Source organism: Oryx dammah, unplaced genomic scaffold (assembly GCF_014754425.2).
Source record: "Oryx dammah isolate SB20612 unplaced genomic scaffold, SCBI_Odam_1.1 HiC_scaffold_14, whole genome shotgun sequence".
Lineage (NCBI taxonomy): Eukaryota > Metazoa > Chordata > Mammalia > Artiodactyla > Bovidae > Oryx > Oryx dammah.
Window position 1 is genome coordinate 41,261,821 of NW_024070198.1, and position 20,623 is coordinate 41,282,443.

Below are 20,623 nucleotides of genomic sequence, written 5' to 3' on the forward strand. Positions count from 1 at the left end.
GTGGTTAAGGGAAAACAATCTGGAGCTGGGCTGTCTGCCTGGGGACTCTGGGATTTCGGGTGAGAGACTCAGCCTCTCCATGCCTCGGTCCTGTCCCTCTGTAATGGGGAGAAGAGAGCCTTAGTTCTTAGGCTTGTGTGAGCGTTCCCAGAAAAGACGCAAGTAGAGCCCTCTGCACAGTGATGCACGTGATAAATGCTCACTAATTGGCAGCCTCATCACGGACTGTTCTTTCTCATGTAACCATCTGACGGCAGGCAGCCCACTAGGAAGCCACTGCTGAAGTTACTGTGAGTACTAGGTGGGTGTCTACAGAAGAAGGTGTGATCCCAGCCTAAGGGAGTCTCATGTACAACCTAGAAGGACTTCAAGACAAACACATGGCATAATTCAAGGACAAATAAGCACAGTGGCGCTGATGGTAAAGAACCCGCCTGCCAGTGCAGAAGATGTAAGAGATGCGAGTTCAATCCCTGGGTCGGGAAGATCCCCTGGAGACGGGCACGGCCACTCACTCCAGTATTCTTGCCTGGAGAATCCCATGGACAGAGGAGTTGTCCCAAGGACATGCAGCGATGGGTCCTGTACTGTTTACCACAAAGAGGAAAGAGTCTGAACTGGTGAAGAGTTCCAGCATCCTCTGTGTCCAGGAAGCTGCTCATAAATCTCTGTAATCTTAGCAAGTACCAGGGGGACTCACTGAGCGAGCTCGTGGAACATGCTGTTAAACACAAAGGAGATACTCTGGGGCACAAGGTGGGCCAGGGGAAGTCGCTGGGATTGGCACTTAACAATTGCTGATGATGATCCTCTTGTATTTGCAGACGCTGTTTCACAGACCCCACATCTAATCAGTGAGTCACCTTTACTGACATTACTTAATCTTCATTCTATGTTCATGTTTATTTCCTTGTCCCCGCTCCTGGTGTTTTTACTGTCATAGTCTGACCTCTCTTATATATGTTTCCTAATCTCCTTGGTAAATCCACCTTATTTGAGAGAGTCTGTCTACACAAGTTACACAAGTATGAAGACAGTTAGTAGAACTAAGTTATACACATTAACCATTGGGTACTGTATATTGATAAATTATCCATTTGATTTCCTTAATTCCTTGTTTTTATCAAAGACAATGAAAGGCATCTAATCAGACACTCCACATGTAGGGAAAGTTAATAACAAAAACCTAAAGCAGAAGCTTGCAGAAGAAAGAGCTGTTTTCCCCAGAAGACACTGATGGCGAATGTATTTTAAGACAAAATGGCACAATGTAAATGCCAGATTTCCATGGCTGGGCAGAGGAGGGAATATCACTTCCGCTGGATCTCACAGCCCTGCCCACATCGAGACTCACCTGTAAGGAGAATTTGACTTCGGAGGTCACAGAGCATATGGACAATAGGAAAAATGAATCGGCCAGAATTTTGGCATTTAGTGGAGACTAAACTCAGACTTGTCTCCATCCTCCCGTTTTACTCAAGGGTGTCTTCTTGTATCCACAGCAATCCCAACAGCCACACCCAGAATGGTAACAGCAAGACCAGGTAAGCCATGGAATGCACGCACACACCCATTGTCCTTGCCTCTGGGTGGCTGTGTTTATATCTGCATCTGTAGCTGCTTCGTAGGCAGAGGCTGAATCGATTGCAAGTGGTTCTTCTACTTGCAAATATTTGCTGGCCGACCCTGTGCAGACTTTTCAGGACCATTCAGAGCTCTTAGGATCTTTTGGCTCTAGGATCCTAGGATGAGCAGAATTCATTTTTTCAGCACTTTTTGGAGTCATCAAAGTCCAAGGAACGTATAAGCACCCTCCAGTGGGTTTCTGCCGTTTCTTTTTACGGCCTGTCCTGCTCATTGTTAACCTCACACCTGTATCACTAATACACTTATTCCAAGTGAGTAGAGTGCCAGACACATTCCAGGGGCAGTAAGCTAGAATAGCAGAGAGAAGAAAAATAGTGAACTTCGGAATCAGGAGAAATGAGTTGAGATCAGCTACTGACCAGACATGGGATTCAGGCTGTCACTTTGCCTCTCTGGGCTTCCCCAGTGGCTCACCAGTAAAGAATCTGCCTGCAATGAAGGAGCCGTAGGAGATGCAGGTTTGATCTCTGGATCAGGAGGATCCCTGGAGAAGGAAACGGCAATCCACTCCAGTCTCCTCATCTGGAAAAATCCCATGGACAGAGAAGCCAGACAGGCTGTAGTCCATGGTGTCACAAAGAGCTGGACACGACTGAAGCAGCTTAGCATGCACGCATGCACTTTGCTTCTCCAGCTATCAGTGTCCTCAGAGATAAAACTGGCTTATCTTCCTGAGTTACTATGAAGTTGTAGGTGGACACACAAACACATATATACACACAAAAGCACTTCAGAAAATCACAAATCACTGTGCAAGTTATTCTGTTTTTCTGCATTTAGCCAACACAGGTTGGCATATAGCTCTGGCCCAATAGATGTTCACTTAATGCATGTTTTAGGCTAAATGTTGTTTTGACAGTTTTAGCGACTTTAGTGTCACTTTAGTGACAGTTTTGTTTTTTACTTTCATGATGAGTTGACTGACCTTTTACTGAGTTCTCCATCCCGGGCAGTTGTGTGGGGTGAGGAGCTCAGCTAGCCTCAGAGGAGTGAGCATGCGCCCAGGAGGCTATGCTCACCCAGTCTCTGTCTGCAGGGGACTGGCCGGAGCTGCGGCTGGTGGGCGGCTCGGGACGGTGCTCAGGACGCGTGGAGGTCCTGCACCGGGGGGCCTGGGGCACCGTGTGCGACGACCTGTGGGACCTGAATGAAGCCGAGGTCGTGTGCCGGCAGCTGGGGTGCGGTCGGGCCGTGTCCGCCCTCGGGAAGGCCCACTTCGGCCCAGGCTCTGGAGACATCTTCCTGGACAACCTACAGTGCGCTGGGGCGGAGCGCTACCTGGGCCAGTGTGCCCACTCGGGCTGGTCGGAGCACAACTGTGGCCACCACGAGGATGCTGGGGTCATCTGCTCAGGTAGCCTCTCCTCCTCCCGCTGGTCACCACGCAAGTGCCTCAGGACCACCCTGCTAGAATTCAGAGTCAGCCAGGGATGAAGATGAGCTTCCCTGGTGGCTCTGCACTTAAGAACCTGCCTGCCAAGCACGAGATGCAGGATCAACCCCTGGGTTGTGAAGGTCTCCTGGAGAAGGAGCCAGCAACCCACTCCAGTGGGAAATCCCACTTCCTGCCTGGGAAATCCCATGGACCTGGAGGCCACAGTCCATGGGGTTGCAAGAGTTGGACAGGACTTAGAAACTAAACCGCCCCCACCAGGGTTGAAGACAAGATCCTCAAATATGTGGCATTTGATGTTTGTTTTATCCCCTTAGGGCTTCCCTGTGGCTCAGCTGGTAAAGAATCCACCTGCAATGCGGGAGACCTGGGTTGGATCCCTGGGTTGGGAAGATCCCCTGGAGAAGGGAACGGCTACTCACTCCAGTATTCTGGCCTGGAGAATTCCATGGACTATATAGTCCATGGGGTCGCAAAGTGTTGGACACAACTAAACGACTTCACTTCACTTCACTTATCCCTTCTAAGTTGATTGAACAAATAAGATTTTAACTGATTCCCAGAATAAAATCTTAAAATTTTCTAATTTGAGAGTAAGAATTACCAAAGGAATGTGTACCTTACTGCATACAGACATATGAAAAAAACATGATTAATTATGGGGATTTTTAAGGAGTATTTGTAAAGGTCTTTGTTTAAAGGGGCAGCCAATGTAGTAAATCTAAGGAAGACTGCAGAGCTGGGCAAACTTGAGTCTGGATCTCTGAGCTGGTGATGACACTCAGACAGCATCTGAGCAACTTTTAAGTTCTTGGAGCCTCAGTTTCTTCATCTGTAAAATGAGGAGACTCTTGCTTTCTGGCAGGATTGCTGAAAAGGCTCCTTCAAGCTGTCTTTTGGATAGCACCTGCAGAGTGTCAGTACCTGACAAAGGGCTGCATTTTGGGCAGTTTTTACACCATTTTCCTCACTCAGTCATCTAACACCAGAGAATCAGTAAACTAAAATGGCTGATTTTAATTGCCTTGCGACAGCTTTTCAAAGTACTTTGGAATAGAGACTTCCACAGTGGTCTAGTGGTTAAGACTTCACCTTCCAGGGCAAACGGTGAGGGTTCAGTCCCTAGTGAGGGAGCTCCAATCCCACATGCCTTGTAGCCAAAAAAAACAAAATATAAAACAGAAGCAATATTGTAACAAATTCAATAAAGACTTTAAAAATGGTCCACATTAAAATATATATATATATATATCTTTAGCTGTGAACAGCTAGAAGTGAGTTAATCGCCTCTGGAAGGTCTAGTAAGAGCCCTTTCCAATAGCGAGATATCTCTGTAAACTAGCAGCTGTAATACTCGGTGCGATTCGAGAGATTTGGCAACTAGAACTTGAAAGAGCACTTGTTCAGAGACATGCCACATGAGACGGAGCTGGTGCCTGGGACTTTTAACTGGTTGTTGTTGTTCCGTCACTAAGTCATGTACGATTCTTTGCAACCCCGTGGACTGCAGCACACCAGGCTTCCCTGTCCTTCACTCTCCCGAATTCATGTCCACTGAGTCAGTAGTGCTATCTAACCATCTCATCCTCTGCTGCCCTCTTCTCTTTTTGCCTTCAATCTTCCCCAGCAGCGGGGCTTTTCCAATGAGTCATCCAGTGGTTTAACTGGGGGCACATCTTTTTTTAAATCATTTGTATTTGTTTGACTGTGCCAGGTCTTAGTCGTGGCACTAGGGGTCTGAAGTCTTCCTTGGAATATGCTGGATCTTTAGACATGGCATGCAAACTCTCAGTTGCAGAATGTGGGATCTAGTTCCCTGGCTAAGAATTGAGCCTGGCCCCTTGTACCGGGAGCATGGCGTCTTAGCCACTGGACCACCAGGCAAGTCCTAGGAGGCGCATATTTTAAAACACTGTCTTGCTTGCTGGAGCGTTCACTCACCCATCTGCTTACCTGGAGGCGTCTTATTACCTGTGGCACGTCCAACCCAGTCACAGCCTCATGGGGTGTTTTTATTCCTAAGGTTCAATGCTCTGGGGAACAACTGTCCAAATCTGAAGTGTGGAGTGTTAGGCGCTCAGCTCTGTTCGACTCTTTGTGATCTTGTGGACAATAGCCCACCAGGTTCCTCTGTCCAAGGGATTCTCTAAGCAAGGATACTGGAGTGGGTTGCCATTCCCTTCTCCAGGGGATCTTCCCAACCCATGGATTGAACCCATGTCTCCTGAACTGAAGGCAGATTCTTTACCATCTGAGCTACCATGAGATGCCCCCAATGTGAAACTCATCTGCCTCAAAATCAGGAGTCTAAGTCATATCATCCCAAATGCGTGCGTCCATCTGACCATTTTCTCATAACACAGTAACCAACCCACAACCAGCAAGAAACCTCCTATGTCTATAGCTGAATCTGTTTCTCCCAATACGGTGATATTTACAGGAACTCATTTTTCCCAAATCAGATGAATAATCATTTATAAGGATGTAAGGAAAATCTCTGCTGTTGGTTATAAAAGTCAGGATTTCAGAAAAAGACTGACATATTTTTTCTCTACTTAAACAGAGGCGGGAGACTCATCTAACAGCTCAGGTAGGTCACGCCTTTTTTTTGATGGGACTTGAATATCAGCTCTTTGTGATTTATTGCTGGGCTCAGTTCATTCGTCTAAGCTGCTGATATTTTCATGGCTTTAAGATGCTATTTAAAAGTGTTATTTGGAATTACTCCTTTTGATATCCTTACAGGTGATGATGTCTCTATGTGTGTGGGTTAGAGACACATACGTGCAGGCGTGAAATGGCACTTCAATGTCTTTTTGCAAAAGCTTTCCCCTTACTCAAAGGCATTTCCCTGAGTCTGTTCTTGACCAGGTCCTTTTCAGTGTTTTAAGAGGAGTCTTGCAGCCACACCCCATCACTCTCTTGAGCGCACCCTGGTCTTTCTTTTCACGGCCTTGTACTGGTGTGAGAAAGCATTACACTTGGGTCTGTGTTTAACTAACAAATAGACTGCAGGCTTCCTGAGGCAGGAGACATACCTCTTTGATTTGCACCTGTATCATCACAGCTTAACATGAAAGGCAGCCAGTTTCACTTCGAACACTGTTGAAATGACATTACACTGACTGAAGGCCCCAGAGTCTGCATGCAGCTCAGACACACGTGAGCAACGTGAGGGACAGGCCCCAGGGTCAAGACAGGGGCATCCCTGCACACCCGCATAGTCCTGCTGGCCTCCGAGGCCTGGGGCCGGTGGGCCTCGGGGGTCTCCTGGGGACTCACAGGCCCCTCTGTCTGCAGGGGACTGGCCGGAGCTGCGGCTGGTGGGCGGCTCAGGACGGTGCTCAGGGCGCGTGGAGGTCCTGCACCGGGGGGCCTGGGGCACCGTGTGCGACGACCTGTGGGACCTGAACGAAGCCGAGGTCGTGTGCCGGCAGCTGGGGTGCGGTCGGGCCGTGTCCGCCCTCGGGAAGGCCCACTTCGGCCCGGGCTCTGGAGACATCTTCCTGGACAACCTGCAGTGTGCTGGGGCCGAGCGCTACCTGGGCCAGTGTGCCCACTCGGGCTGGTCGGAGCACAACTGTGGCCACCACGAGGATGCTGGGGTCATCTGCTCAGGTAGCCTCTCCCCTCTCGGGCTATAATTTCAGATATTATGGTTGAAGACATTGTGAAACTATGCATCCCAGGTGGAATTTTTCGACCACCCATCCAACCATCCATCTGCTCATTCTGTTGTCAGCTAATCCACGAGTGCCCACTGTGTGCCAGGCGCTGGGCTCAGGCACACGCCCTGCCCTGGGCAGCCCCCGGTTGCACATGGGAGGCCTTGAATGTTAGTGTCAACTGGCACCCCACAGCCCCACCTTGCTGAATCCTGGACCCCACCCCACCCCTAGAGATTGTGATCAACTAGGTTTGGGAAGGTACGCTGGAATCTGCATTTTAACAGATGATCTGGGTGATCCTGCATAAGAGGGGCCATGGGTAATCCAGCCCTGGTGACTGGGGAAGGGGCAGAGTTGACCCAGATGCTCTACCCCACCCTCCGAGGCCAAGGACCCTGCCAGAAGAGGACTGGAATGACCCAGGAGGAGCACTCTAAGTCCTGGGCCCAAAAGACCACGGTCCTCCCCACTTCCTCCCCACCGGCCCCCTTGTTACCCTACCTCCTCCAAACTTTGGATTCACTAAAGAGAGTGACCTGTTGTCTTTTTTTGTGCATTTAGATTCAAAAGACCTGCCTCCTCCCACACCTCCAGGTATGTCCATATTTTTTTGTTGTTCAGGCAACTTTATTATAATAACATTGAATACTTATAAATGCTTCAGGCACTGTTTTGGGGCCTTATACCTAAGTAACTTATTTAATCTGCACAATAACCTCTTAAAGTAAGTTATTTGATTATTCCCATTTTCAAGATAGGTAAACTGAGATACAGAAAATTAGTAATGTACCAAGGTGTAGCCATTGGACTTGAACCACAGGTGTCAAGGCTCTTCACCACCAATCTAATATACCACATCCATTCATTGGCCCCCAACTACACAAAGACCAGGCAAAAACTAACACAAAAAATGGGAGACATTTAGCTCAGGCTACTACTTTAATCTTCAGGAAGTGAAACTGTTAATCTCTCAGTCATGTCTGACTCTTTGCAGCCCCATGGACTGTAGCCCACGAGGCTCCTCTGTCCATGGAATTCTCCAGGCAAGAACACTGGAATGGGTAGCCATCCCCTTCTGCAGAGGATCTTCCTGACCCAGGGACTGAACCCCATTCTCCTGTATTGCAGGCAGATGCCTAAGCATCTGAGCCACTGGGGAAACCTGCAAAAAGGCATTTTAAATATTCTTTTACAGAAAGAGTAATTTGAGATGCAGAGAGGTTAAGTGACTTTCCTAGAATCACTCAACAAGTTAATGTGGGGACTAAGCTTTGATGCTACTCAGTCTGATCCCAAAGTACATATTGGGAATCTTTTGCTTGTTTTCAAATAGTTTTTTAAGTTAATGATTGAATGATATTCTTCTATAATAAAAACTGAAGATTGGAAAAGTCAAACACCACATGATATGATGATTCTGAAATGATGCTGAAGGTAGTGAAAAGGCGTTTTATTTCATTGCAACAGACATTCCTAAGTATCTACATAGCAACAGGCCTGATGCTAGGGTTTCTGAATAAACTCATTTATTTAATCTCTACAATTGAGGATTGGGGAGATCAAGAAGCCTTCCCAGGATAACTCAGTTAGAAAGTAGTAAAACTGGAAGTTTAAGCCCCACCTCTCACACTTTGAATCCTGTCCACACACAGCCTCAGAAAACACCGCAGGGCACACGTCATTAGCAGGAGCATCTGACTCAGTCATCTGCCTGAAGAAGACCTGAATGTGTTCTGAGTATTCCTGGAGGGAGACCAGCTTTGTGTGCTGGGGTCGTGAGTGAGAGGAGAAAGGCCATCCAAAGTTAAAGGGCCAGCGCTGGGGTCAAGGGCAGTGGATATTCAAATTAAGCCTCATCTATAGTTTTCCCATTTATGTAATTCAGCTAAACTGAAAATTACATGGATTGATGGTGAAATGGGAAAGACCATACTGCATGAATGATGGCTCAGTGGTAAAGAATCCGCTTGCAATACAGGAGACTCGGGTTCGATCCCTAGTTCGGGAAGATCCCCTGGAGTAGGAAATGGCAACCCACTCCAGTACCCTTGCCTGGAAAATCCCACGGATAGAGGAGCCTGGTGGGCTACAGTCCATGGGGTTGCAAGAGTCAGACACGACTTAGTGTCTAAACCAGTGCCACTGCATTGCATGAAAGGAGCCATCTGGCCCTCTCTTGCTGCTCTAAAATGTAGTGGTTTAAAGCAGCAACCACTGAATTATAAGCCACGGTTTGGTGGTCAGGAATTGGGGCAGTTCTTGGCTGGGCGAGCCTTCTGCTCCACGCAGTGTAGAGCAGGTCCACCCAGTGGCTGGTCTGAAGAGTCCAGGATAGATGCACTCCCATGCCTGGGGTCCTGGTGGGGGCTCAGCCAAGGGCCTGCTTCTTCTCCAGGTGGTCTCAGGGCCTCCTTGCAGGACCTCTCCAGCAGAGGAATCAGACTGCTTACAGAGTGGCTTAGGCTGGCTCAGGGAGCCATGAGCAAGCCCATGTTCCCAGAGACAGGAAGTGGAAGCTGCCAGTCTCTTACGGCACAGCACAGCTTCTGCCATATTCTGCTGGCCAGAGCTTCCACAGAGACCACCCAGGCTCCAGGGAGGGGACCAGACCCCACCCCATGACCAGAGGCATGTTGGAGAACCTGCAGCCCTCTTTAGCCTGCTCCAGGACCGTAGAGAACATTCAGTCAGCGCCTTCACGCTTTTCTCCATTTGCCCTAAGTACATGGACATTTCTAAGGAAACCCTTTACATTTTGCTAACTTGTAGATGAGACTAATTCTCCTGATGTCAGCATTATCTCCTTTTTTTTTTTCCCCCGGGGGCGGGGCCCCCGGCGGGCGTCGAGGTCTTTGCACAGCGTCTCAGGATCATGTAACAGGTAGTTGCTTGTTTTAAACTGACATGGTAACTCCATTCCAAAAGAACCATCAGAGGCAATGCTAGGCGGTGTGCCCTGGACGGGGCACAAAGGCTGGCTTAGTGTGGGTGAGGGGCTGCCTCTACTGGCCAAGCTACACCCGCCACAGCCCCTCCCACGAGAAGGTGGGGCGGCCAGGACTCAGCCTGAGGATCCCCTCTGTTCTCACCTGCCCCGCCCCCACCTCGTTGAGGGGCGTGGCGTTAGTATAGCCAATGCCTGAAAACGCTGACTTTTTAACTAAAGCAGCAGATGGGAAGGGCCGTGTGGATCTGACCAGATCAGAGTAGGCAGGAGGGGTGGCAAGGGACTCGAAGAAAACGTGGCTCAGTCCATCTGCCCATCTCAGCCCGCCTCTTACGGGCACAGTCCTGTAATAGGCGCCCGCGACTGGTACCAGCCCATCACCGCTCACCAGGTGTAGTTCAGTTCAGTTCAGTCGCTCAGTCGTGTCCAACTCTTTGCGACCCCATGGACTGCAGCAAGCCAGGCTTCCCTGTCCATCACCAACTCCCGGCGTTTACCCAAACTCATGTCCATTGAGTCGGTGATGCCATCCAGCCATCTCTCATCCTCTGTCATCCCCTTCTCCTCCTGCCTTCAATCTTTCCCAGCATTCAGGGTCTTTTCAAATGAGTCAGCTCTTCCCATCAGGTGGCCAAAGTATTGGAGTTTCAGCTTCAACATCAGTCCTTCCAATGAACACCCAGGACTGATCTCCCATAAGATGGACTGGTTGGATCTCCTTGCAGTCCAAGGGACTCTCAAGAGTCTTCTCCAACACCTCAGTTCAAAAGCATCAATTCTTCAGTGCTAAGCTTTCTTTATATTCCAACTCTCACCTCCATACATGATCACTGGAAAAACCATAGTCTTGACTAGATGGACCTTTGTTGGCAAAGTAATGTGTAGAGGCTTCAGGAAACCCAGTCCCAGGGGGTTTCAGTGTCAGTCTGACATTTGTAACCTACAAACAGCAGTCCACACTAGCTCCCTGGGCTGCCTGTGTCCCTCACCACTTCCCACCCTCCATTGTGGGAAAGACCAGGAATCTGTGAGATTCCAGGAGGATTGCAAGGTGCTCAAGGGGAGAAAGAAGAAAGCTCAGCATCTTCATAGTTTGGGTACAAGATTAATAAAATGTTATGCTTTCAAATTTCCTCTAAAATAATTTGATGATTCTAAGCTTTCTGCTTTTTTCATGTGGTGTGCTGTTTCAAATTTATATGTTTGTGTGTGTATAAATTTATTATATTAAATAATATAGTTATACTAATATGACAACCAGAATGGAAGAGTTAGATTTCACTTGTTTAATTCTTAAAAGTCCAAAACCTATAAGCTCCAGTCTGAGTAGATATTGAGATGAAGGAAAGACAACCTACCCAGAAAAACTGGTGAAAAAGTAGTTATAGGGATGTCCCAGTCACACCCTCCCAGAACAGTCCACACCACCCCCGTTGCCTTTGTCTTCAGTTCCTCAGATCCTCAAAGTCACCCCTTCCCCACCAGGTACAGCTCCATCTCTGTCTCTGCCTCTCTTTCCCAAACCCTCAAGCTGATCAGCTGCACCTTCCCAGCAAGTGAGACCTTCCACTTTAGAAAGAGTCAGCAGGACAGAGAGAATATTTTCCCCATTGGATGACAGAGGGAGGAGGGTGGGGAGCTCTCATATCAGTGTGTTCTGTTGCTGCTGCTGCTGCTGCTAAGTCGCTTCAGTCGTGTCGAACCCTGTGCGACCCCATAGACTGCAGCCCACCAGGCTCCTCTGTCCCTGGGATTCTTCAGGCAAGAATACTGGATTGGGTTGCCATTTCCTTCTTGAATGCATTCTGACCCATCACAATTAGACTGAATAGGCTGTCCTTTCCAGAAGATGCTTAGGCTACAAATCTATTTATTCAGACTACAGCCTGACTCCCCCAGGTCCTTAGTGGGATGACAGAAGTGATGCCGTGGGGACATATCCTGACATCCTTTTTCTTGCTGTTTCAGGAGAAAGGAACTCTTGTGGAGGGGTCATTTCTAGCCTCTCTGGCTCATTTTCCAGTCCGCTGTATCCGGAAAACTACCCAACAGACATCCAGTGCGTGTGGGAGGTCCACGTGGATAAGAAGTTCCGCATAGAACTCATGATTCCAACTTTGAAGTAAGAAAACAACTCTTTAAAAGAAGTGCATGCATGCTAAGTCACCTCAGTCGTGTCCGACTCTTTGTGACCCCAGGCTTCTCTGTCCATGGGATTCTCCAGGCAAGATACTGGAATGGGTTGCCAAGCCCTCCTCCAGAGGGTCTTCTGAACCCAGGGATCAAACCCCTGTCTCTTAGGTCTCCACCATTGGCAGGCAGGTTCTTTATCACTAGCACCACCTGGGAAGCCCCCTTTAAAAGAAGAGTCTACCTAAATAAGAATATTGCCTTGAAAAATTCAATAAGTGGTTTAATTCACGTATTTGACTTAACATTACTATGAGGGTTTTATTTTAATTTATTTTTTTTAATTGTCCTTTTCAGCTTTGCCCTCATTGTACAATGGGTACCAGTATTTATCCTCTTAGACTTTCTTTTTCTTAATTTGAGTTTTAAGCAAGCAGTAAGAGGCTATACCTATACGTGCATGAGGCGACTACTCCAGCCATGAGCCCTGTGTCCTCTATATGTCGCCTTAAAATGAAGTGAGATGGTAGTCATTGCCTCATCTCTGACATAAAAAGACTCTTCTACGTCACTGCCATTCTTTTATTATCAGTTCATAAAATAAAAACTGACATTTTTAGTGTGCTCAGGCTCTGTACTGTGTATTCTGTATGCTTTGTCACATTACAGCATCACGATAGCCCTAATGAAGATGTCCTTATCATCCCAGTTAAAGACTAAGAAGCTGAGACTCAGAGAGGTTATTCACCAAAGGCCAACCTTCTAGGTCCACTGGATGTCAAAGGCCCTGCTCTTCACCAGTGTACAATGCTAAGGAGAGTCTGTGCAGAGCCCTTCTCCTTGTTGACTATGACACACACCGTGCAACAAGCACAGCAGTGCTGTGAAATGCTATGAAAATCCCCCTTTCACATGCACTCCACTGTTGCTCTGCCCATGGACTCAGACATGCCCTATCACAAAGAATATTCTAGAAACGTGTTATCTTTGTCAACTGAAACCTTAAGGATACAGCCCATAATGAGGTGAGAACCTTGAACCCACACCTCTAAAACCTATCATGTTATCAGTTATCCATTTCTTCAAAATCAGCCCTCAGGACTTCCCTGCTGGTCCAATGGTTAAGACTCTGTGCTCCCAATGCAGGGGGCCCAGGTTCGATCCCTGGCTGGGGAACTATAAGATCCCATGTGCCATGTGGTGGGGCCAACAACAACCAATCAGCCCTCATACACATCCCTGTGAATAATTACCAAAGTGCAAATACTGTTCCACATGCTGACTTGTTTTTATTTCAAAATCAAGTTTTTCCTCTCCAAGAATTTGGGTATGAAGAATGTTGTGAAATACAGAGTTAGGAAAATTGGGCTGTGATGTCAGTTACATGTTGATCAGTCGGGATGACCATCTCCCGAGGTTTCATGTAAGTTGTGATTGGCTAAAATCAGTATGATTTCTAAGTTTCTATTACTGAGTTGAGGCCATAAACCTCACACATTCTTCAGAAAGAGATAAAACAAGTTTTGCTAATAAGGCATCTGAGAAGGTTAACTGATATTTTATGTATTAATATGCAATTCAAAGTATAATCCAAGTAGTTAATTCTGTGTGTGTCATACTTTTCAAGCTTTAAGATCTAGGAAGCCCTGGGACTTCCCAATGGTTAACAATCTGCTTCATTGCAGGGGGCACAGATTTGAACCCTGATTGGGGGAACTAAGATCCAGCATGTCACATAGCCCAACCAAAAAATAAATAAAAATAAACCTAAGTAAGCAATTGAAAAAAAATCTAGGAAGCCCTAACCAGCTGCTAAGCCTCTGCTGTGATTCCCCCAGACTGGAAGATATCCTTGGATGCCCATCCGACTCAGTAGAAATCTTCGATGGCCCCAGGATCGCCTCACTCTCCATGGGGAAGTTCTGTGCCTCAGCGGCTGTGATGTTTTCCTCCTCCTCTGACATCCTGACTGTGGTGTTCCGAAGTGATTCCATGATCACCAACACTGGCTTTTACGCTCTGTTCAATGCGATACCCCAGGGCAGAAGAGAGTCAGGTAGGAAGCTTCAAGTAGGCTTTTGGCCTTGAAAAAAAAAGAATAGTTTTCTAATTTAAGGGATTCTCCTATTAGCAGAAGCATGGGCTTCAGTTTTAAAAGCTCCCCTACAATTAGCCAGAAAGGCTCTGCTGTATCACTGCTAGCTTTTTCCACTAAGAGGGTCTCGTGGGCAATTGAAAGAAAGCAGTGATGGGCTTCCCAGGTGGCGCTAGTGGTAAAGAACCCACCTGCCGATGCAGGAGATGCAGGTTCCATCCCTGAGTCAGGAAGATCCCCTGGAGGAGGAAATGGCAACCCACTCCAGTATTCTAGCCTGGAAAATCCCACAGACAGAGGAGCCTGGCGGGCTACAGCCCATGGGGTCGCAAAGAGTCAGCCACGACCAAGCCACTGAGCACATGTGCAGCCTATATGTGAACGGGCAGGCAGCTCCTCTCCACGGCTGCCTCAGTCACAGCCCACCACCCTGGACCTGTTACTGTCCAGGGTGCTGAAAGGTAAAGTCTGTCTTCCAAGAATCCTCCTCCCTCCACCAGATGGCTCACTTTACATCTTGCCTCCTTTGAACCCTAGACTCACCACATTAGAGGCCTCAGTTCAGTTCAGTCGCTCAGTCATGTCCAACTCTTTTTGACCCCACGAATCGCAGCACGCCGGGCCTCCCTGTCCATCACCAACTCCTGGAGTTCACTCAAACTCATGTCCATCGAGTTGGTGATGCCATCCAGCCATCTCATCCTCTGTTGTCCCCTTCTCTTCTTGCCACCAATCCCTCCCAGCATCAGAGTCTTTCCCAATGAGTCAACTCTTTGCATGAGGTGGCCAAAGTATTGGAGTTTCAGCTTTAGCATCAGTCCTTCCAGTGAACACTCAGGACTGATCTCCTTTAGAATGGACTGGTTGGATCTCCTTGATGTCCAAGGGACTCTCAAGAGTCTTCTCCAACACAACAGTTCAAAAGCATCAATTCTCTGGTGCTCAGCTTTCTTCACAGTCCAACTCTCACATCCATACATGACCACTGGAAAAACCATAGCCTTGACTAGACTCCTGGGGACTCCTTAATGGATAGACCCTATAACTCATCATTCCAGAGCCAGGTCCAGTTTGCACCCAAAAAAATACTTATCTGTCAGTTGTGGGGCCACAGTAACTCAGGTCGCTAGGAATTCAGGTAGAAACTTCCAGTTTGTATTTTAAGGCTGGGGGGTGGGGGGCGGGGAGGGTGTTTCTGAATGAGGGAATTCCTTATGTATTTGACCTTCCAAAGGCATGTGTGAGATCTTGCCCTGGAGAGGCTAAGTAAAGTCCAGGAGTTGAAATCCAGATGATTCGTTGACTCAGGATCATCATTTATTCATCCAATAGTATTCACTAAGGTCCTACTGTGTGCCAGCCCCATGCAGCCAACAGTACAGTGTCCTCCCCCCTGCAGTTTACGGTCGGGCAGGTATGGGTGAGTGGGGGAGGATCAAGACACAGCAAACAAGCAGATAAACAAGATGATGTGGGGGTGGTGATAAGGCTGGGAACAGAGAGCCAGGGGGGATGGAGCTGCTGCTACTGTGGACTGCAAGGGGATGGACGGCCTTGCTGAGCAGGCCATGTGTGAGGACAACAGGTGATTGCAGCGGGACACAGCCTGTCAACCCAGAAAGAGCCGGTCCCTTTAGGCTTTATGGAGTCATAGACTCCCTTGTGGCCAGGTGCCTTCAGGGGATTAAATCTACACTTATCCAAACACTTGTCCAGGACCTGCCCAGAGAAGCAGCCAGGAGCCCATTGCCCCAAGAACCCAGCTTTGTGACCCAGCGAAGCACAGGGCAAGATCTGTAGGACCCAAGGTGTATTGGGGCCGAGCGCTGTGCTTTGTGTGCATGCTGTTGTTGACTTGGCACCCCATTTTACAGATGAGGAAACTGAGGCCCAGGGAGATAATTTGTCAAAGGTTACACAACTAGGGAGCAGGAGAGCTGGAATCTAAACCCACCTCTCTCGTGTATTACAGACTTGAGACAGTCTTAATAAGGCTTCATTCTTGCATTTATTTGACTTAGCTGCAAATATGGGAGCTAGAAATCCTTCCTATTTAAAACTACCTAAACTCAAAGGTAAAATCTTGCTTTGTTTGGAAGACGAGCCAGAGCTGCAGCTGGTGGGCGGTTCTGAACGGTGCTCCGGACGTGTGGAAATCCTGCACCAGGGAGCCTGGAGCACTGTGTGTGACGAACTGTGGGACCTGAACGAAGCAGGGGTCGTGTGCTGGCAGCTGGGGTGCAGTCGGGCCATCGCTGCCCCAGGAAAGGCCCACTTTGGCCTGGGCTCTGGAGACATCCTCCTGGACAACCTGCAGAGTTCGGAGAGCGAGAGCCACCTTGGCCAGTGCCCCAGTTCCGGCTGGTCAGACCCCAACTGTGGTCACCATGAGGATGCTGGCTCTGCTCAGCTACCTGTCTCTCTCTTCCAGGGGCAGGTTTTTTCCGATCTTTCAGCAGCTCAGGGATGGAGGAAGGTGTGCGCAGAGCAGGGCTGGTGACCTGGCAGAAGGTGTCCCTTCAGCCAGGCTGACAGAGAATGCCGAGAACTGGGCTCTCTTGGGAACACACCCTCCAGGGCCGCATAATTGTCAGGGCATGTTTTCTGCAGCTCCTCTCAGGTCTGGAGCTGTTTACCAAACATGCCCTTTCTTGCTTGTGTAACAGGAAACCTGCCCGCTTGGGACCTGCGGAAAACCACCACTTGTCCTGATATAATTTGACTCAGATTTCCTAAATCTATCTTTTTTAGTGCATGCAGATGCGGGGGCCTGGGCTCCAGATGAGACTCCTGCACCCCCAGGTAGGTCTGACCCTGCATTTCCAATATCTCTGCAAAGTAAATAAGAAATATAACCTCTTTCAGGGAGATCTAGGTTCGATCCCTGGATCTGGAAGATCCCCTGGAGAAGGGAATGGCAGCCCACTCCAGTATTCTTGCCTGGAGAATTCCATGGAGAGAGGAGCCTGGGGGGCTACAGTCCTTGAGGTCGCAAAGAATCAGATACAACTGAGCAACTAACATGCACCACCTGTTTCAGCATCCAAACAGAGGTGGACAGTGACCTAGACTCTGGAATCATCCAGGGAGCTTTAAAATTTTATGATACTCAAGCTGCACCCCAGACCAGTCACATCAGAACCTCTGGGTCTCACCCAGTCATCGGTGATATTTAAAACTTCCTGTGTAGTTCCAGTGTGTGGCCAAGGCTGAGAGCCAGCGGCTTGTATGAGAAGCTGAGAGTCACATTGCCCAAAGGAAATAGCTTCCGACACTCTCCTCTCTGGATGGCAGATCAGGGAGGGGCAGGAGGGACTGAAAGAGGATGTCCCATCGCAGTAGCCGAGCAGAGGGTTGATCTGGAGTAGAGGAGGTGGGAAGGTCTACCTCTCACGAACACGAGTTAGAGAATGACAGTGTACAGGCAAAGAAAGATGCAGTGAATGTCGAACTCTCCCAGAGAGTCAAGAGCAGATTGGGCGTGAGAAGCAAAAATGGTTAGGGCTCCTCTGTGGGCCTCCTGGCTTAGCCAACACAGCAGGGATAGAGGAAGGTACACCTTCTTCAGGTAAACTACTCAAAATCCATGTGATCCGCACCCCGCCACACTGGAGATTCCATCTGTGTCATAGCCTCCGGCACTCGCCTGCCCCTGCAGAACAAGTTCTTAGCTTCTCTGATCACTGGCACCCTGGGCCCCATCCAGCCTCCTCCCAGCCTTACCCAGTGACTGCTGCCACCCTCTGCCCTCCGTAGGAGTCTGGGTTGGGGAAGGTCAGGGGTGCACCTCATAGTGCTTGGGGGCCAGGCAAGGTGGCTGGCAGCTGCCCCAATCCTGGGCTGGCGCCTCTATGGCTCACATGGAGGGATGCTTGGTGGGGGCCTCTTTTCCTCCAGTCCAGGTCCCAAGGGGATCCCAGGTGGAAGACACCATCCCTTGTAGGCTGCCCTTCTGGGGTGGGTTGCAGAGGTGGGCTCTTGGGAAGGGGCCCGTCTTACTTCCTTGGACTCTTTGTCCAACCTGCCTTTCCCCACTACGGCTCTCAGCTTCCCAGGTTTTGTCTCTCAGCATTTTGGCACCTGATAAATGTCTGCAGGGACAGTGGCATGCTCACGAGCCCGGTGCTGTGACTGTGGGTGATGCCTCATGACTGGTCACTCTCAGGACAGCCCTTGGGTTGGTGGACCCAGCGCAGAAGAGAAAACAAATCACATGACTGCGTTGTCTGTGATTTGGGGGCGAATCACCGAGAGAAGTGGAGAAGCTACATCTCGGTCAGGGAGCTAAGAGGAATGAGTGTGTCCACACCATGTATTGAGACTCAAGACTAGTAGCAGCTTCATTCATTTGCACTTAAGTAGAAGTTGATGTCATCGGGTGAATCTCTTTCCTGATTTTCTTTGGTTATGATTTTTGCAGCTGCTGTTCCCCAAGCGCCTGTCCTACCAGGTAACTCTCTTGCATTGAAAGTATAAGCCCTAAAGGATAGAATGATGATTGTTGTTGTTTAGTTGCTAAGTCATGTCCGACTCTTTGATCCAATGGACTGCAGCATGCCAGGCTTCCCTGTCCTTCACTATCTCCTGGAGTTTGCTCAAACTCATGTCCGTTGAGTCAGTGATGCCATACAACCATTTCTTCTGCTTTTATGAATTAGAATTATGGTGATAATTCATAAAAGTAGAATAGACATCCGCTGTTCTGGTTGCATGAGGGAGAGGAAGTGGGGGATGGAGCCCTCCCAAATGGGTGGATTGTCTGCATCTCAGTTGAGCTGATTTGCATGACAGGAAGCTGGGACAGGATTAATGAAGTGTCCTTGACACCCCACAGCTGCCATGTATATATCCAATCCATTTCCAGCCTCACCTACAATCTTAGGGTCCTGTCTACCCATCACACATATTTCCTCCACCCTCACCCCCACCCCTTGGAGGTACGACCACACTCCAGCCAAGCCATGGCTATGTCTACACCAGCATGATCCCTTCCCATTTTGTGATTCACTCTTGAATTTGGTGGGATTCTGGGTTCTATACCTGGGAAAAGGTAAGTTATCTGTTTGAAGACTCCAGCCATGGTTCTCTTCATCCTGTTTTCACAGGAGGAAGTAGCTCCTGTGGGGGCGTCATTTCAAGTCTGTCCGGATCCTTCTCCAGTCCTCGGTACCCAACCAACTACCCCGCTGACGTGGAGTGTGTCTGGGTGATCCACCTGGCCGAGAAGTTCCGCGTAGAGCTGACGATCCCCAGCCTGAAGTAAGCAGTTGTGTCTTTCTCTGCTTCAAGGGCCGGTTTGGATTTGAATCTGTGCTTTCCCCAAGAGGTTGCCTTTCCAAGTGCCTGAGTCATTAACTGCTATAACAAAAATTTAATAGACTGGGTATCTTAATAAACAACAGAAGTTTATTTCCTGTAGCAGCCCCATGGTGTAATGGTTAGCACTGTGGACTTTGAGTCCAGTGATCAGAGTTCAAATCTCTGTGGGACCTATCTACCTTTGGGCTTCCCTGGTGGCTCAGATGGTAAAGAATCTGCCTGCAATGTGGGAGACCCGGCTGCGATTCCTAGGTCAGGAAGATCCCCTGGAGAAGAGACTGGCAATTCTTGCCTGGAGAATCCCATGGACAGAGGAGCCTGTCGGATTGTCAAGTTGCATAACTTGGACACCATTGAGTAACTAGATGACATGACGTGACGAACAAAAATATAATAGACTGGGTGTCTTAATAAACAACAGAAGTTTGTTTCTCACAATTGTGCAGGCTGGCAAGTCCAAGATAAGTATATCAGCAGGCTCAGTGTCTGGTGAGGACCTGCTCCCAGGCTCACAGATGGCTGGATTTCACTATGGCTTCAGTTGAGGGAGGGGACCTGGAGCTTTCTCAGCCTCTTTATAAGGGCACTACTCCCATCTTGAGGGCTCTGCCCTAACAACCTAGTCACTGCCCAAAGGCCCCATCTCCTAAGACTATTACTATTAGTCGCTCAGTCATGTCCGACTCTTTGCGACCCCATGGACTGTAGCCTACGAGGCTCCTCCCTCCATGGGATTCTCCAGGCAACAGTACTGGAGTGGGTTGCCATTTCCTTCTCCAGGGGATCTTCCCAACCCAGGGATCGAACCCGGGTCTCCTGCATTCCAGGCAGACACTTTAACCTCTGAGCCACCAGGGAAGTGCTCACTATTGAGGGTTAAGTTTCAACAAATGAATTTTGAGGGGACACAAACCATCTGCCTACAGCACCATCTGACAAATCCCTTCACATATTAGGTGAAAACTGGTCTGGTTATCTGAGCTTAAGGAGTTCTTTTTTTAATTTTTAATTTTTTTTCAGATTGTATTTTTATTAATTAATTTATTTTAATTGGAGGTTAATTACTTTACAATATTGTGGTGGTTTTTGCCATACATTGACATGAATCAGCCATGGGTGTACATATGTCCCCCATCCCAAACCCCCTCCCACCTTCCTCTCCATCCCATCTCTCTGGGTCATCCCAGTGCACCAGCTTTGAGTGCCCTGTTTCGTGCATCAAACTTGGACTGGTGATCTATTTCACATATGATAATATACATGTTTCAATGCTATTCTCTCAAATCATCCTACCCTCACCTTCTCCCACAGTGTCCAAAAGTCTGTTCTTTATATCTGTGTCTCTTTTGCTGTCTCACATATAGCGTAGTCGTTCAGTTCAGTTTAGTTCAGTTGCTCAGTCATGTCCAACTCTTTGTGACCCC

General features: G+C 48.5%; 1 protein-coding gene and 2 non-coding genes across 3 annotated transcripts in view; 2 read left to right on the forward strand and 1 right to left on the reverse strand.

Moving 5' to 3' along the window:
• DMBT1 (deleted in malignant brain tumors 1) overlaps window positions 1-20,623 on the forward strand; it is a 77,022-nt gene that overhangs the window by 16,089 nt on the left and 40,310 nt on the right. The window contains exons 9-18 of the mRNA XM_040254447.1: window positions 2,671-3,066; window positions 6,325-6,658; window positions 7,270-7,302; window positions 9,005-9,016; window positions 9,569-9,589; window positions 11,624-11,777; window positions 13,624-13,841; window positions 15,980-16,279; window positions 17,383-17,403; window positions 18,201-18,211. Coding sequence (XP_040110381.1) covers window positions 2,671-3,066; window positions 6,325-6,658; window positions 7,270-7,302; window positions 9,005-9,016; window positions 9,569-9,589; window positions 11,624-11,777; window positions 13,624-13,841; window positions 15,980-16,279; window positions 17,383-17,403; window positions 18,201-18,211 — 1,500 coding nt within the window. The remainder of the gene's footprint in view (window positions 1-2,670; window positions 3,067-6,324; window positions 6,659-7,269; window positions 7,303-9,004; window positions 9,017-9,568; window positions 9,590-11,623; window positions 11,778-13,623; window positions 13,842-15,979; window positions 16,280-17,382; window positions 17,404-18,200; window positions 18,212-20,623) is intronic.
• Window positions 12,889-12,961, forward strand: TRNAG-CCC. Its single transcript has one exon. It is a non-coding gene; the product is annotated as a tRNA-Gly (tRNA).
• On the reverse strand, window positions 19,986-20,057 carry TRNAS-GGA. The gene has a single exon. It is a non-coding gene; the product is annotated as a tRNA-Ser (tRNA).